General features: G+C 41.4%; 1 protein-coding gene across 1 annotated transcript in view; it reads right to left on the bottom strand.

Annotated features, from left to right (window-relative positions):
- Positions 1-2919: 2919 nt before the first annotated feature.
- The window catches only part of LOC141289434 (cilia- and flagella-associated protein 69-like), a 29389-nt gene continuing 14436 nt past the window's right edge, over positions 2920-17872 (bottom strand). The window contains exons 14-22 of the mRNA XM_073821530.1: positions 13679-13794; positions 13491-13609; positions 9340-9421; positions 6762-6954; positions 6352-6492; positions 4564-4640; positions 4297-4494; positions 4143-4229; positions 2920-4071 (exon numbers count right to left, since the gene is read on the bottom strand). Coding sequence (XP_073677631.1) covers positions 3973-4071; positions 4143-4229; positions 4297-4494; positions 4564-4640; positions 6352-6492; positions 6762-6954; positions 9340-9421; positions 13491-13609; positions 13679-13794 — 1112 coding nt within the window. The 3' untranslated portion in view covers positions 2920-3972. The remainder of the gene's footprint in view (positions 4072-4142; positions 4230-4296; positions 4495-4563; positions 4641-6351; positions 6493-6761; positions 6955-9339; positions 9422-13490; positions 13610-13678; positions 13795-17872) is intronic.

A 17872-nucleotide genomic window follows, 5' to 3' on the forward strand; every position in this document is an offset into this window, starting at 1 on the left:
CAATCTACACTCCCTACTCCACAATGGCAAAGCAAAAAATAGGTTTTTAACATTTGTGCAAATTTATCTTGACATCAAGACTTGGTTTTTCAGCTGTTAGACCTTTTCTGAGAGGTGTGTGTCGCAATATGAATGCTCCTGAGATAAATTCCCAGTGTCCCAGAAAAGGGTATGAATACTTATGCAACAGGATCTTTTCAGTTTTTTATTTCTAATAAATTTGCAAAGTTGTTATAAACCTGGTTTGTGCTGTCATTATGGAGTAGGGAGTGTAGATTGATGTGGGAAAAAAGTAATTTAAAGCAGTTTAACATAATGCTGCAACAAAACAAAATGTGAAAAAAATGAAGGGGTATAAATACTTTTGCAAGGCACTGTGTGTATATATATATATATATATATATATAATATAATCTATACTTTATACACACTGTAAAAAAGTAATGTGTTACTCCGCTGCCTTAAAATTTGTTCGTTTAGTCAACTAAATTATTCCAGTTGTCACTTAAATTAACATTAAGTAACTTAAATTTTCAAGTTGACAGAACTAATAACATTAAACATCTAAAAAGCGCTGTAGGAATAAATGTGACCTTCAATAAACACACTGCTGTGTTCTGGCTCTGCCGTTAGTTTATTAGTCTTTATTGCAATGCTCTCCTGCAGTCATCACGGATAACGTTCAGCGTTATATTTGGCTTAGTTTGAGATCCAGGAGGAAAACGTCTCGTCATTTCTGCTGTTAGAAGAAGCTCACTGGTCCACGATAGTCCGGCAATGACCACTGATGCTAATTTGCTAATGCTAGTTAAAGAGACAGTTCACCCAGATAGGAACATTCGTCATTTATAGGGTGTGATGTCCCTTTAATGATCGCAAGCGTTTGAACAGCAGAGCATGTGTGACCCTGGACCACAAAACCAGACATAAGGGTTTTTAAAAGCTGAATAAATAAGCTTTCCATTGATGTAAGGTGTGTTAGGATAGGACAATATTTGGCTGAGATACAACTATTGGAAAATCTACACTCTCAGGGGGCAAAACAATCTAAATATTGAGAAAATCACCTTTAAAATTATTCAAAAGAAGTTCTTAGCAATGCATATTACTAATTACAAATTAAGTTTTGATATATTTACAAAATATCTTCATGGAATGTATTATTATATAATGTATTGTTGGCTACTGCTACAAATAAAGATTAATGCTCCAGGGTCAAGCCGTTTTAGCCTAAAATTGTCTAAAAATGCATTTTTACAAGAAACAATTTAATTAGAGAGCTCTATAATCCAATTCTTACTAGTAACAATTATAGTTAGAGCTCTCTAAATCAATTGTTACTAGTAAGAACTGAATTAGAGAGCTCTTTAGTTGGATTACAGAGCTCCGCAATTAAACATATCTTTAACCCTCTAAGCGCCAAAGTTGCAGAATTGCGACAAGGCGTCATACCTATTAAAATAGACTGTATTTCCTAAAACGGTTTAATTTCTCATTTGTATTCCCTACCACTAGATGGCAGACATGTAGTACTTTGATTCTAGACCAAAATTACGTCATGTTCCTATTCAAAATGTTGGAGAAAATAACAGAGAAAGCGATCTTCTTTGATGCAGAAGCAGGACAGTTCATAGCGTCTGAGTAAATTGTCAGATTAGTGAGGAGAAAAGCACCAACAGGCTGATAAACAGTTGTACCGCGAGGATGTGTTGCAAATGTTGTTTGCCGATTCTGACTCTGAAGGGGAATATTTGCCTTTTAGAAATTGGAAGTCTAATAGACGCTGCGTCTCGCGGTACATCTTTGCATCGCAGTGGTGCCGCCGCGCAAGACCACACAGTGTTCACAAAGCACAAACCAGCGATCGGTTCGTCCCTTTGCCCAAAAGGAATGGGGGTGAATGTGGTCATAGTGGACACAGGGGTATAGTAATATTCTAATAATTTAGTAATTTCTTCTGTTTTATTGTTGGTTTCCTCTAGGGCTGGGCCGATAAACGATATAATATCGAATCGCGATAAAATTTATGTTAATAACGATGATAAGCTATAGATATTTTTTGCTCGATATGGATTAATCTAAGAGCCAATCATACAGCAGAAATATGCGACAGCGGCCAATCAGCGTGCAGCGTGCGTGTGCACGTCAAAGTACAAAGTTCATTTTCTACAGCACTTTGCGAAGCAAACTTACACCAGGACGACAAAAAAAAAAAAGAGAGTGGAAGCAGCGACGAAAGAGAAACTAACCTCGAGTTTTTATCCAAAGATGTTGAAGTTGTCGACAGAAAAGGTAGCACGAATTCCGTAAGTGGTTTGACTGTCTGAAAAGTGACTCACAGCTCAGCTGAGAGTTTGGCGCGATTGTTAAAACTGAAACCGAAAGCAAAAAACGCACGCGCATTCAAAAGCAATTTAAATCCCCCTTGTTTAGAGAGTGACTCCGCAATGCGCGCAAATTAGGCTACATGACATATCTAGGCTGTTATCAGCATGTAGACTATAATAGGTTGTGTATGTCTATAGCTCTGTATCATGCTTGAAATATTCCGTCTCTATTTGCACTTTGAATAATGAGAGAGTAGCCTACTTTGATTATGGCTGAATTGTCTGCACTTAATACGATTAACAAAGAGCTGTGTCGTAATTTTTTGATATTTATACCGTAGATTGTTTCAAAATGCAGTGGTTGCCTCTAATTTAAATAGCTCAACCTATAATAGAGAAAATAAACAATTGTGTTAATAATAATAAATAAATAAATAAATGTGTTACAAATAATGTTTTTACAATAATTTTATGTTCACATTTTGTACATTTACTCTCATTTACCATACTCTGTCACAATTTTAACAACTTTTTTCATTTATTTTAGTAAGTTATTTTAATTTTTAAGGCCAAATCTGTAATCTGATTTTTGTTAATAAACTATACTTAAACATTTAATTTAATGAATCCTTCAATTTTTGTGGCTTTAGTCATTATTGGGATACTATTTTAAAGCTGGCAACATCAACAGCTTATATCGAAATATATATCGTCATCGTTCAATATGGGAAAAAATTATCGAGATTAGCTTTTTGCCATATCGCCCAGCCCTAGTTTCCTCTATTCTCATCCATTTGATCGTTTTACTACTATATAGTAGTGTAATAACTAATCATTTAGTTTTATTGTTGGTGTTCTCTTTTGGGATCATTTGGACTGAGGATAAAAAGAAACATGCAAATAAGTTCAAACATCCATTTATTATCTATTATTTTCTGAATATTACTTATGAAATGATCAAACAGTTGGCTACTGTTCACATGCATTTTACTACTATATTGAATAGTAATATAGTAATAATTTAGTACTTTTTCCTGTTGTATTGTTGGTTTCCTCTTTTGGGATCATTTGGAAGGAGGATAAAAAGACAAAAAAACATAAATTCAATATCTACTATTTCCTAAATATTATGAAATTCAATAATGCCGCCCCCATGATGGCGTCATAATATGCAAATTAGATGAGTATATTTACACCCCACATAAACATTCGGTCATGCCCAACATTTTTCTAATTTATAGTAGATCTCTATCTTTAAGCCCTTTTAAGCCACAAGCTTTTGAAACCTTGATGTCAAAATCCAGCATTTAAAAAAAAAAAAAAAAGGCGCCTAAAGGGTTAATGTGTTTTTTGTTTTGTTTTTTTACTAGTAAAAAATTAAATTGTAGAGCTCTGTAAATACAAAAGAATGGAAGTCAGTGGAGACATGTGACTAGTAATTAATTTGTAGAGCTCTCTTATTATAATTGTCACTAGTAAGAATTGAATTGGAGAGCTCTCTAATTGGAATTGTTACTTGTAAAAATGCATTTACGACGAGAAAGGCTTAGTATATTTTAGGCTAAAATGGCTTGCCATACATGTATGTATAAAATGAAATGAGTTCAGTTGGCTGCATAATCTCTGTCTATAGCGATTGTCTGGTTTATTGATCTGAGATGGTGTTCGGAGGCTCTTGCGTCTCGTTGTCTGACGGCGCGTCTGGTTCGCCGGTGCTCTGTTCCTCCTGAAGACGCCTGAACGCCTGCCAAACACAAAAGGATCAATGCAGAGATGTTCAGAGCACTGTCAGAGTAAAGCGGTCAGGTTTCAGACCTTCAGGACGCTGTAGTTTGAGGTTCTGGCGACGTAACTCCTCCAGGCCTCTGCTGCGATCTCTCTCTGCTTGTGAGTGAAGCGGATCTGGAACACAATCACACCCTCAGTCTCTGGCTCCGGTGCGGAACAATCGGATGAAGGGACGCTTTACCTCTTTATACAGCCGCTGCTCCTCCTGCAGCTCCTCCTGCTGTTGACGGCCCAGAATGCTTTGCTGCAGCGAGCGCACGCTCTCAGCTGTGGCTTCGCCGACCTGCAGGATGCTCTTCAGCGCCGCTTCATCCGACGGAACGGGCGCCGCTCCTTCATCCGACAGCTCCGTCGAGATCTCCTGAACAACCTCAGCCACCTGACAAACACAGCATTAGAGCTGGACGATCACGGGACTGACGCATCTCACGGATCACGCGTGACTCACCTTGAAGTCCAGGTAACGGTGGATGATGTGGAGTGTGACGTGATCTTCAGAGCTCAAACCTGACAGACCCTCAAATCCTGCAATCCAGACATTACTTTAAAACACACCTTCCATTTCAACCAGTGACTTAAAGGAGTAGTTCACGTCCAGAACAAAAATTTACAGATAATGTTTTCACCCCCTTGTCATCCAAGATGTTCATGTCTTTCTTTCTTCAGTCGTAAAGAAATACTTTTTTTTTCAGGAAGGTTCTCCATTTAGTGCGGCCCTCCAAAGGCAAAGCACAGTAACTACACATTTGGTCAAAATTGAGTTGGCTTAAAATGGACTTTGTGACAACTGTTTTGTCTTGTGGCAAAGTCTCCTGGTTCACTTTTATCCTGTTTCAGAGAATTGAGAGTTTCAACATGTTTGACTAACTGGCGTAAAAACTTTAAAGGCATTTTTCCCAGTTTCAGTGTTGGTGTAGTTACTGCACTTTGCCTTTGGAGGGCAGAGTGGACTTCTATGGTGCCCTGAGTTTGAACTTCCAAAATGCAGTTTAAATGCAGCTTCAAAGGACTCTAAACGATCCCAGCCGAGGAAGAAGGGTACTTTTCTTAAATCAATTAATATTTATAGACTTTTTAACCACAAATGCTCATATTGTTTAGCTCTGCGTGAACTCTGTGTATTCCAGTTCAAGACAGTTGTCTAAAAACTCCCATCTCATTTACTCCTCCAACTTCAAAATCATCCTCCATCATGACCAACGAGTTTCGATATTTGTCCTGTTTCAAACTTGACTCTTCTGTAGTTATATCGTGTACTAAGACCAGCGGAAAATGTGAAGCTGTGATTTTCTAGGCTGATAAGATTAGGAACTACACTCCCATTCCGGCGTAATAGTCAAGGAAGTTTACTGCTGTAATATGACCGAAGCAGGAGCAGTAATATCACACAGCACATGAAATTAGTTCCCAGCTAGGTTAGCATTTGCACATGTGCTGCGTGATATTACTGCTCCTGCTTCGGCCATATTACGACAGCAAACTTCCTTGACTATTACGCTGGAATGGGAGTGTAAATATGAGGTTAGCGCCATCTGCTGTCAGAGAATGAAAGTGTGTGTTTACATCAGAGGGCACACGTGTCTTTGACCCGGCATACAGCGCTGTTGTGCATTGTGACCAGTTGATGGGAAAAGTTATCTTAAAATGCATTTAAAATTCAGAATAATTTGTTATAATTAATTATTCTAAGTATTTTGATGTGCCCATGATAACAGTATCGATTGGCCTCTAACAACGTACATACTCTAAACACGCCTCTTAAAACGCAGAATAATAAAAAAAAAATTCTAATTGCGGCTTTGGACACTTGTGTAATCGTGGCATCCGTAATCATAATCACGATTAGAAATTTGATTAATTGTGCAGCCCTAGGTAAAACGGCAATGTAGGAAGATTTTGAAGTTGGAGGAGAAAATGAGATGGGAATTTTGGACATATCCTAATGCTGCATTCCAGTCAACCCGTTACCCGTGTTTTTCCAACCTTCTGCTCGTGAAAGTGCACTGGAGCGGCAGTCAAACCTGTGACTTCCCACTCGTGAACTCGTACTAGATCGATGTACTCCCAGTTCCGAGTTCTGACGTCACATAGCCTTCATTTGTTATTTTCAATCTTAGTGTGCTCGTTTTTGCCAGTAGAGCACATTTAAGTGCTTTAATTTGTAACAGAGCTATATAAATAAAATAGCACTGACTGATTGATTTAACACGCACACAAATGCTGTTCTCTCTCGTACCCAGTTTGCAGAAGATGCAGTAGATGTTTGCACGCAGGTTTCCTGACACGTCTCTGACCGCAGCACTGACGTCATGTGATGATGATGAAGATGATGAAGATGATTGATCCTGATGCCGAGAGACAATCGGCCGCTTCACGTCTATTAGAGACAGAGAAACGGGTTACAACTGAAGAAAAGGAGACGATCACGTTGACTGATGGCACCACTAAGGTTCATGTTCACTTTAATCACAGAGCAGGGATTCTCTAAACCTCCTTGAAGCCCATCCCATGATTTTATGTGACTGTGTTTAATAATCACATGACATGCAGCTAAACAAATGTCATCTTTTTAGTTTGACAGCTGCTCCAGTGTGAAAAGCTCAGTGCATGAGCAGACTAACTGAGGCTGATGGATGGCGTCTGTACCTGTGATCACCCCGTGAGGGTCTCGTGTGACGCCCATCTGCTCCTCGTCTGTCCTCCAGATGTGCAGCAGCAGCTGCGGCGCAGTCGTGTCTCTCTCTCCGCTCCAGTGCAGCAGCTGAACCACGGCCTGCGGATTCTCACACAGCTCCAGCAGAACGGCCATCAGCGGCGTCAGCATGCGTCTGGGGCTCCGCTGCACACACGAGACAATGACACACTCGAACCCAGAGTCCTGAACTCTGACAGTCAAACACATCAGACGATGACAGACTTGAGTTCTGCGATTTGGTGCGACAGTGATTTGGAAATCGAAAGTGAAAGTGAACAGCGAGTGCTCCTCCGAAAGCGATTTCAACACCCCAAATACCCTTAGCAGGAAACTCATATTCAATATTAGAATGTTTGTAGGAGCAGATAGACACGCATGAAGAAATTCAGTGGGAGCAGGATCTAGCGGAGACTCTGTTGCGTCAGCTTTCATCGCTTCAAACGTTAGTTCTTTAAAGGGGTCATCGGATGCCCATTTTCCACAAGTTGATATGATTCTTTAGGGTCTTAATGAAAAGTCTCTAATATACTTTGGTTAAAAATTCTCAACAGTAGTGTAAAAAAACTAGGGATGCACCGATCCGGATCGGCCGATCTTGCTTGCGCGTTTTGTCAGTAAAGCCGGTTCTGTAATCAGCGGTAAATGCCATCAGGTGCGTGATTTCACGATGAGCCGTATATACTACACACAGCCGTTGTTTACCGACGAGCTGCGCACATTCACACTGATAATGAACATGGATTTGCGCATCTTGTCTGTGAACAACGGCTGTGTGTAGTATATATGGCTCAACGTGAAATCACGCACCTGACGGCATTTACCGCTGATTACAGAACCGGCTTTATTGACAAAACGCGCAAGCGGATCGGCCGATCCGGATCGGTGCATCCCTAAAAAAAACACCCTTTTACCTTGTCAAAATCAGCTCTGCAAAATTTCAGCTCATTTTAAGACATGGCCCCTTTAAATGCAAATGAACTTTGCTCGCCCCGCCCCTCTCTGGGATTATGTTTATCAGCGAAACTTGCCAACAAGCACATTATTAAGAAAGGCCATTTGCAAAGATGCATAAAAACCCTTCTACTCACTTCTGCTGTGGGTGAAGCTGCATCACGAATGATTCACTCGAACAAAGATGCATATGTAGATCATGATCGGCGCTTTTTCTTTTTAAAAACGAAAGTAACGTTTTCCTCTGCGTCTTCAGCGGCTCAGATGTCGGGAGTAAATGACGACTGCTATGTTCATTATTACATCCAACAACAGAACACCTCAATCGCTCAATTAGAGTCTTCCTCTGCTCCTGAGTCACACAATGGAGATCAGAGTCGGACTGTTTCAGCTCGATGAGGGCGGGGCTAAGGTAAGACGCTCATGTCAATCACCTGTGTTTCGTCACACCCACAAGAAGCTGAGATTGAGCTGATTTTAAAAACGGGATATTATATTTAAAGATTTAACAAATACCACTGGGTGGATGTTTATCATTGTAGGGTGGTTGTGTTCACAAACTGATAACACATTAATGTTCAAACAACATGGAAAAGTCAGTTTTGCACCCGATGACCCCTTTAAAGTCAGCAGAGTGGATCTTCATTTTCTCTTCAGGACACTGGTAAGTTCATAGGCGGAGTGTGTGTAAAGGTTGTGACACAAATGTTTTTGCATGCTAAAAAATAAATACGACCACAGGTTGTGTCTTGTTTACACACAGCCTTCAAAACTATCATACGTCATAAAAAATTTGAAACATATTTAGTTTTCTGCATTTTCGCATCCAAAGCAAGCTTTTTGATAGGAAAGGATGACAAATCTGAGAAAAAATAAACAAATAAATTCCGGATAGTATTTAGACAGGAAATGAAGTGGGAGAGAGGGGATAAGATCGGGAAATGTCTGCAAGGCGAAAAAGATTTCAGGATTTTTCTCCATATAGTGGACTTCTATGGTGCTCAATGTATTGAAGGATAAAAAGGCAGTTTAAATGCATATTTTTAACCACAAATGCTCATCTTGTCTAGCTCTGCATGAACTCTGTTCACTCCGGTTCAAGACAGTAAGGGTATGTTGAAAATCTTCCATCTCATTTTCTCCTCCAAATTTAAAATCATCATCGCTGCAGAAGTACCGACCCAGTGTTTACAAAGTGAATGTGCAAAGATGATCAAACACCCTTTACAAAAAAAAGGATGATTTTAAAGTTGGAGGAGAAAATGAGATAAGAGTTTTTCAACAAATGGTGTGCACAGAATACACACAGACAAGATGAGCATTTGAGGTTAAAAGTGTATAAATATTAATTTATTTTAGGAAATAACCAGTTGTTTCGCTAGATAAGACCCTTCTTAAGTCCATTTTAAGTCTTAACTCAATTTTGACCAAATGTGTAGTTACTGCGCTTTGCCTTTGGAGCGCATTATAAGTTTTCTTTGCTTAATGATTGTATGGTACACAAAATTTACTGATATTGGAAAAAAGTAAATGAAGTGAAAAAAGTAACTGTTGTTTGAACTCTGAGCTCAGACTTGCCTCCAGCAGCTGCAGCAGCAGATCCACTCCACCAGCCGCAACCAACGAGTCCTCCGTAACGAAACATCCCACCACACACGACCTGAGACAGACACAGACAAATCACTGCAGATATCAGGAGATTCTCATCACTGTATGTATGTGGAACATCTCATTCTCTGTTTATTTGGCAGACACATTCAGACGGGGAGCAGCTTTAGAGAATAAACGAGTGAAGGCACATTCACACCCAAGATGATCACAGCTACAGCGATAATGAGAAATATATTGTTTAAAACTTTCTAAAAGCGGTGTTCAGAACAATAACGATCATGACACCGATGAGCGACATCACTGAAGTCACTGACAGCCAATCAGAATCCATCCTGCTTTAAAGTAGACTGGTGAATAAGACAAATTTCATGATTCGTTTTGATTTTGATTCACAAGTTTGCAATTCAATTTGATTCATTTGGATATATATGGTTCAGGATATGTCAACTTTTTTTCAAGAATAAAAATGCTTCTAAACTAATACTGTCAACAAAACAGTATAAAAGGAAGTTAACGATTTTAATGATATAATTACGTTTCTACTGCAGTTGTTGAAATATCAACATTTTAACAGTGGATGTCATAACTAAGGTTCTATGATACATTTATTCAAAAACACATTAAATATCAAAGAACAGGTTCTGTCAAATATTTAATAAAATGCGTATATTGGTCAAAATGCTCCACTCTAGAGTTATATTTTCTAGCGAGAGGTAAATGTGACTTTATCGTCACATTCGGATTAAAGGGATAGTTCACCCAAAAATAAAATGTGATGTTATCTGCTTACCCCCAGGGCATCCAAGATTACATTTACATTTACATTTATTCATTTAGCAGACGCTTTTATCCAAAGCAACTTACAATTGGGAATACAACAAGTGATTCATCCTAAGAAGGCAGATCAACATAGGAAGTGCTCAAAAATACCATATATCAGGCGTTGTTAGCAGAGTGCAGGCTAGAAGGATAGTGCATAGTGTCGAAAAAGATGGGTTTTCAGCAGTCGCTTGAAAGCTGTTAAGGTGTCTAAATTCCGGATAGGGGTGGGAAGATCATTCCACCAGGCAGGAACGTTGAACGAGAATGTTCTGGACAGTGATTTAATACCTCTATGTAATGGTACAATGAGACGTCTTTCACTAGAGGATCTCAGACATCTGGAGGGAGTGTAGATGTGAAGTAGTGAATGGAGGTAGGCAGGTGATGATCCGGTGGCTGTCCTATATGCCAGCATCAGTGTCTTGAATTTGATGCGTGCTGTAACCGGTAGCCAGTGCAGGGATATGAAGAGAGGTGTGACATGGGCCTTTTTGGGCTCATTGAAGACGAGTCGTGCTGCTGCATTCTGAATCATTTGTAGAGGCCTGATTGTACATGCTGGAAGACCAGCTAAAAGAGCATTGCAGTAGTCCAGCCTGGAAATGACCAGGGCCTGGACGAGGAGTTGTGTAGCATGCTCTGTTAGGAAGGGCCTGATCTTTCTGATGTTGTGCAATGCAAACCTGCAGGATCGAGCAGTTTTAGCTATGTGGTCTTTAAAAGTCAGTTGGTCATCAAAGATTACACCCAGATTTCTGGCTGAAGTCGATGGGGTAATTGTTGATGAACCTAACTGGATGGTGAAGTCATGTTGTAGAGATGGAGTGGCAGGAAAGATAAGGAGTTCAGTCTTTGCTAGATTGAGCTGAAGATGGTGTTCCTTCATCCATGCAGAGATATCCGCCAGGCAGCCTGAGATCCGTGCAGCTACCGATGGATCGTCTGGTTTGAATGAAAGATAGAGTTGTGTGTCATCAGCATAGCAATGGTAGGAGAAGCCATGTGCCTGTATGATGGGGCCCAGAGATGTAGTGTATATGGAGAAGAGGAGAGGTCCAAGAACTGACCCCTGAGGAACCCCAGTGACCAGTTGATGAGATGTGGATACCTCCCCTCCCCAGGCCACTCTGAAAGACCTGCCAGAGAGGTAGGATTTGAACCAGCGAAGTGGTGTCCCTGTGATGCCAAGCGATGAGAGGGTGGACAGGAGGATCTGGTGATTCACAGTGTCAAAAGCAGCAGATAGGTCCAGCAAGATGAGTACTGATGATATGGACTCAGCTTTTGCCGTCCGCAAGGCTTCAGTGACAGACAGTAGCGCGGTCTCAGTTGAATGTCCACTTCTGAACCCTGACTGGTTAGCATCCAATAGATTGTTTTGTGAGAGAAATAAAGATAGCTGGTTGAAAACAGCTCGTACCAGTGTTTTTGCTATGAATGGAAGGAAAGAGTCAGGTCTGTAGTTGTCAATGAGTGAAGAGTTAAGTGTAGGTTTTTTGAGCAGTGGGGGTTACCCGGGCCTGCTTAAATGTAGTGGGGAAAGTGCCTGTGAGAAGAGATGTGTTGATGATGTGTGTGAGCGCCGGTAGGATTGTAGGAGAGATTGCTTGGAGAAGGTGTGAGGGGATAGGATCTAAAGGACATGTCGTCGGATGGCTGAAGAGGAAAAGTTTGGTTACTTCTGCCTCCGAAGAAGGAGAAGAGGGGAGTTCCAGCCATTAGTGTGGTCAATTTTAGTTCCTGTATGTGTACAGCTGAGAACTGATTACTGATAGATGTAGTTTTGTCTGTAAAAAATGTGGCGAAGTCATCAGCTGTTATAGAAGTGGTGGGAGGTGGTGGAGGGGGACAAAGCAGTGTATTAAATGTTTTGAAAAGGTTGTATGCGTCTGGAGCATTGTTGATCTTGTTGTGGAAGTACGAAGATTTGGCAGTATGTACTTGAGTAGAGAAAGATGAGAGCAAACATACTCAGGTCAGATGGATCCTTAGATTTGTGCCATTTTCTCTCGGCTGTCCTAAGTTTGGACCGATGTTCACGAAGAACATTGGATAACCAAGGGGTTGTCGGAGCAGCTTGAGCCGGCCTGGAGGAGAGAGGGCATATCATCTAGACAAGAGGTAACAGTATTTGTATCATTTTTTACCTTTGATACACAGCCATATCCATCTGTCCTGAGCACAAGTTTATCATCCGGTTCGTGAAATGTGTAGCATTCTAGCGTAGAATACGCAAACACCGGAAGCAATCTGTCGCGTGTATACAACACTCATTGTTTACACGGAGCACAGAGATTGTGGGTATAGCGGATATTCAAAATGGCAAATACTTGCGCTTATCGATTGTTCAAATCGATTTAAAGCTAAAAGATTACGTTTGCTTACGCAAACTCATCCAGGACTTTTCACCGATTTCCCCTTCCGGTGTCTGCATATTCTACTCCAGAGCGCTACACGTGTAACGAACCGGATGATAAACTCGTGCTCAGGACAAATGGACATTGCTGTGTATCAAAGGTAAAAAATGATATAAATGCTGTTCAGTTTCTCACAAAAACTGATCATTTCGTGTCTTAGGGCATCAGTGTATCGTCACAAGCTGCTTTTTGGCTGACAGACTGCACCGGTTTGAGTTAAAAATCTTTGTTTGTGTTCTACTGAAAAAACAAAGTCACCTAAATCTTGGATGCCCTGGGGGTAAGCAGATAAACATCACATTTTATTTTTGGGTTAACTATCCCTTAAACTGCATGTGTCTTTCTGCAATTAATTGTTCAAATCGATGATTCAAGAGTCATTTTTAGTGAGTTGTTCTGATTCTTCTGATGTTCATTTATGTTTATTTGGTGCTGTAACCAAGGGTGTAGAATTTAGTAGAGACACTAGTCAAGTCACCTTTATTTATATAGCGCTTGTAACAATACAGATTGTGTCAAAGCAACTGCACAGTATTTAAACAGAACAATAGTGTGTAAGTAACGCATTATTGAAGATAATCAATTTTCAGTTAAAGGCAGTTCATCAATGAATTCAGTGATATCATCGGAACTTGTCCCTTTATTCAGTGACTACTAATTTGTCTCTAGCAAAATTATTTTGATCAGATATTATCTTTGGAATGGAAATATTGATATTTTATTGTAAACACCATACTTCTTGCGCTTATTTTAGTTAGTTTTATGAAACTAGCAAAGAATCATTTGATTCAAGTCGGATCTTCAGAGCAGGTTTGCGAATCAAAAACTATAATTGTTCTTGGTGTCAGTTGCCTGGACAGATAAAGACAGGCTTCTCACCACAGACAGTCGACGGTGGACAGCAGCAGTTTATTATGCCCCAGACCGCTGAAGACGAGCGCAGCGTCCAGACTCAGATAGTGGATGAGCATCTCCACCCCGTCGCTGCCGAACAGCTCCTGAACACAGGCACAGCTCGTCAATCATCGTACGACACTCTGAGAGACAACAGGAACGACGCTGCTCACCTTCCTGTGCATGTCTCCCTCGCAGAGGACGGATAGGATGAACTGACAGTCCACCTGAATCTCCAGAGACACCGCGTCCTCGTCCTCCGGTCGCCCCATGAACCAACGCAGCACACCTGGACAACAGACACTGCTGTGAGTCTGACTGCACTGCTGGACCAGCTCTACACTGAGACTACTACACTGAGAGACTACTACACTGAGACACTACTACACTGAGAGACTACTACACTGAGAGACTACTACATTGAGAGACTACTACACTGAGAGACCACTACACTGAGACACTACTACACTGAGACACTACTACACTGAGAGACTACTACACTGAGAGACTACTACACTGAGAGACTACTACACTGAGAGACTACTACACTGAGGGACTACTACACTGAGAGACTACTACACTGAGACCACTACTACACTGAGAGACTACTACACTGAGACACTACTACACTGAGAGAATATTACACTGAGAGACTACTACACTGAGACACTACTACACTGAGAGAATATTACACTGAGAGACTACTACACTGAGACCACTACTACACTGAGACCACTACACTGAGAGACTACTACACTGAGACCACTACTACACTGAGACTACTACACTGAGAGACTACTACACTGAGACACTACTACACTGAGAGAATATTACACTGAGAGACTACTACACTGAGACACTACTACACTGAGAGAATATTACACTGAGAGACTACTACACTGAGACCACTACTACACTGAGACCACTACTACACTGAGACTACTACACTGAGACACTACTACACTGAGACACTACTACACTGAGAGAATATTACACTGAGAGACTACTACACTGAGACACTACTACACTGAGAGAATATTACACTGAGAGACTACTACACTGAGAGACTACTACACTGAGACACTACTACACTGAGAGAATATTACACTGAGAGACTACTACACTGAGACACTACTACACTGAGAGAATATTACACTGAGAGACCACTACACTGAGAGACTACTACACTGAGACCACTACTACACTGAGACCACTACACTGAGAGACTACTACACTGAGACCACTACTACACTGAGACTACTACACTGAGAGACTACTACACTGAGACACTACTACACTGAGAGAATATTACACTGAGAGACTACTACACTGAGACACTACTACACTGAGAGAATATTACACTGAGAGACTACTACACTGAGACCACTACTACACTGAGACCACTACTACACTGAGACTACTACACTGAGACACTACTACACTGAGACACTACTACACTGAGAGAATATTACACTGAGAGACTACTACACTGAGACACTACTACACTGAGAGAATATTACACTGAGAGACTACTACACTGAGAGACTACTACACTGAGAGACTACTACACTGAGGGACTACTACATTGAGAGACTACTACACTGAGAGACTACTACACTGAGAGACCACTACGCTGAGAGACAACTACACTGAGAGACCACTACACTGAGACAACTACACTGAGAGACTACTACACTGAGAGACCACTACACTGAGACTACTACACTGAGAGACTACTACACTGAGACTACTACACTGAGACAATACTACACTGAGAGACTACTAAACTGAGACTACTACACTGAGAGACCACTACACTGAGACCACTACATTGAGACCACTACTACACTGAGACTACTACACTGAGAGACCACTACACTGAGACTACTACACTGAGAGACCACTACACTGAGACCACTACACTGAGACCACTACTACATTGAGAGACTACTACACTGAGACTACTACACTGAGAGACTACTACACTGAGAGACCACTACGCTGAGAGACCTCTACACTTAGACCACTACTACACTGAGAGACTACTACACTGAGACTACTACACTGAGAGACCACTACACTGAGACTACTACACTGAGAGATAACTACACTGAGAGACTACTACATTGAGACTACTACACTGAGAGACTACTACACTGTGAGACCACTACTACACTGAGAGACTACTACACTGAGAGACCACTACACTGAGACTACTACACTGAGAGACCACTACACTGAGACCACTACTACACTGAGAGACTACTACACTGAGACTACTACACTGAGACTACTACACTAAGAGACCACTACACTGAGACTACTACACTGAGAGACCACTACACTGAGACTACTACACTGAGACTACTACACTGAGACCACTACTACACTGAGACCACTACTACACCAAGATTACTACACTGAGAATACTACACTGAGAGACCACTACACTGAGACTACTACACTGAGAGACCACTACACTGAGACTACTACACTAAGACTACTACACTGAGACTACTACACTGAGACTACTACACTGAGACTACTACATTGAGAGACTACTACACTGAGACTACTACATTGAGAGACTACTACACTGAGACTACTACACTGAGAGACTACTACACTGAGACTACTACACTGAGAGACTACTACACTGAGACTACTACACTGAGACTACTACACTGAGACTACTACATTGAGAGACTACTACACTGAGACTACTACACTGAGACTACTACACTGAGACTACTACACTGAGACTACTACATTGAGAGACTACTACACTGAGACTACTACACTGAGACTACTACACTGAGACTACTACACTGAGACTACTACACTGAGACTACTACATTGAGAGACTACTACACTGAGACTACTACACTGAGAGACTACTACACTGAGACTACTACACTGAGAGACTACTACACTGAGACCACTACACTGAGAGACTACTACACTGAGAGACTACTACACTGAGAGACTACTACACTGAGAGACTACTACACTGAGAGACCACTACACTGAGAGACTACTACACTGAGAGACTACTATACTAAGACCACTACACTGAGAGACTACTACACTGAGAGACTACTACACTGAGAGACTACTACACTGAGAGACCACTACACTGAGAGACCACTACACTGAGAGACCACTACACTGAGACTACTACACTGAGACTACTACACTGAGACTACTACACTGAGAGACTACTACACTGAGAGACCACTACACTGAGAGACCACTACACTGAGAGACTACTACACTGAGAGACTACTACACTGAGACCACTACACTGAGACCACTACACTGAGAGACCACTACACTGAGAGACCACTACACTGAGAGACCACTACACTGAGAGACCACTACACTGAGACCACTACACTGAGAGACCACTACACTGAGACTACTACACTGAGACCACTACACTGAGATACTACTACACTGAGAGACCACTACACTGAGACTACTACACTGAGAGACCACTACACTGAGACCACTACACTGAGAGACCACTACACTGAGACCACTACACTGAGATACTACTACACTGAGAGTACTACACTGAGAGTACTACACTGAGAGACCACTACACTGAGAGACTACTACACTGAGAGACTACTACACTGAGAGACTACTACACTGAGAGACTACTACACTGAGAGACTACTACACTACAACTTACTACACTGAGAGACCAATACACTGAGACCACTACACTGAGAGACCACTACACTGAGAGACCACTACACTGAGACTACTACACTGAGAGACTACTACACTACAACTTACTACACTGAGAGACCACTACACTGAGACCACTACACTGAGACCACTACACTGAGAGACCACTACACTGAGAGACCACTACACTGAGAGACCACTACACTGAGACTACTACACTGAGACCACTACACTGAGATACTACTACACTGAGAGACCACTACACTGAGACTACTACACTGAGACCACTACACTGAGATACTACTACACTGAGAGACCACTACACTGAGACCACTACACTGAGACCACTACACTGAGAGACTACTACACTGAGACCACTACACTGAGAGACCACTACACTGAGACCACTACACTGAGATACTACTACACAGAGTACTACACTGAGAGTACTACACTGAGAGACTACTACACTACAACTTACTACACTGAGAGACCAATACACTGAGACCACTACACTGAGACTACTACACTGAGACCACTACACTGAGATACTACTACACTGAGAGACCACTACACTGAGACTACTACACTGAGACCACTACACTGAGATACTACTACACTGAGAGACCACTACACTGAGAGACCACTACAGAGACCACTACACTGAGAGA

The sequence above is a fragment of the Garra rufa genome, chromosome 17 (genome assembly GCF_049309525.1).
Source record: "Garra rufa chromosome 17, GarRuf1.0, whole genome shotgun sequence".
Lineage (NCBI taxonomy): Eukaryota > Metazoa > Chordata > Actinopteri > Cypriniformes > Cyprinidae > Garra > Garra rufa.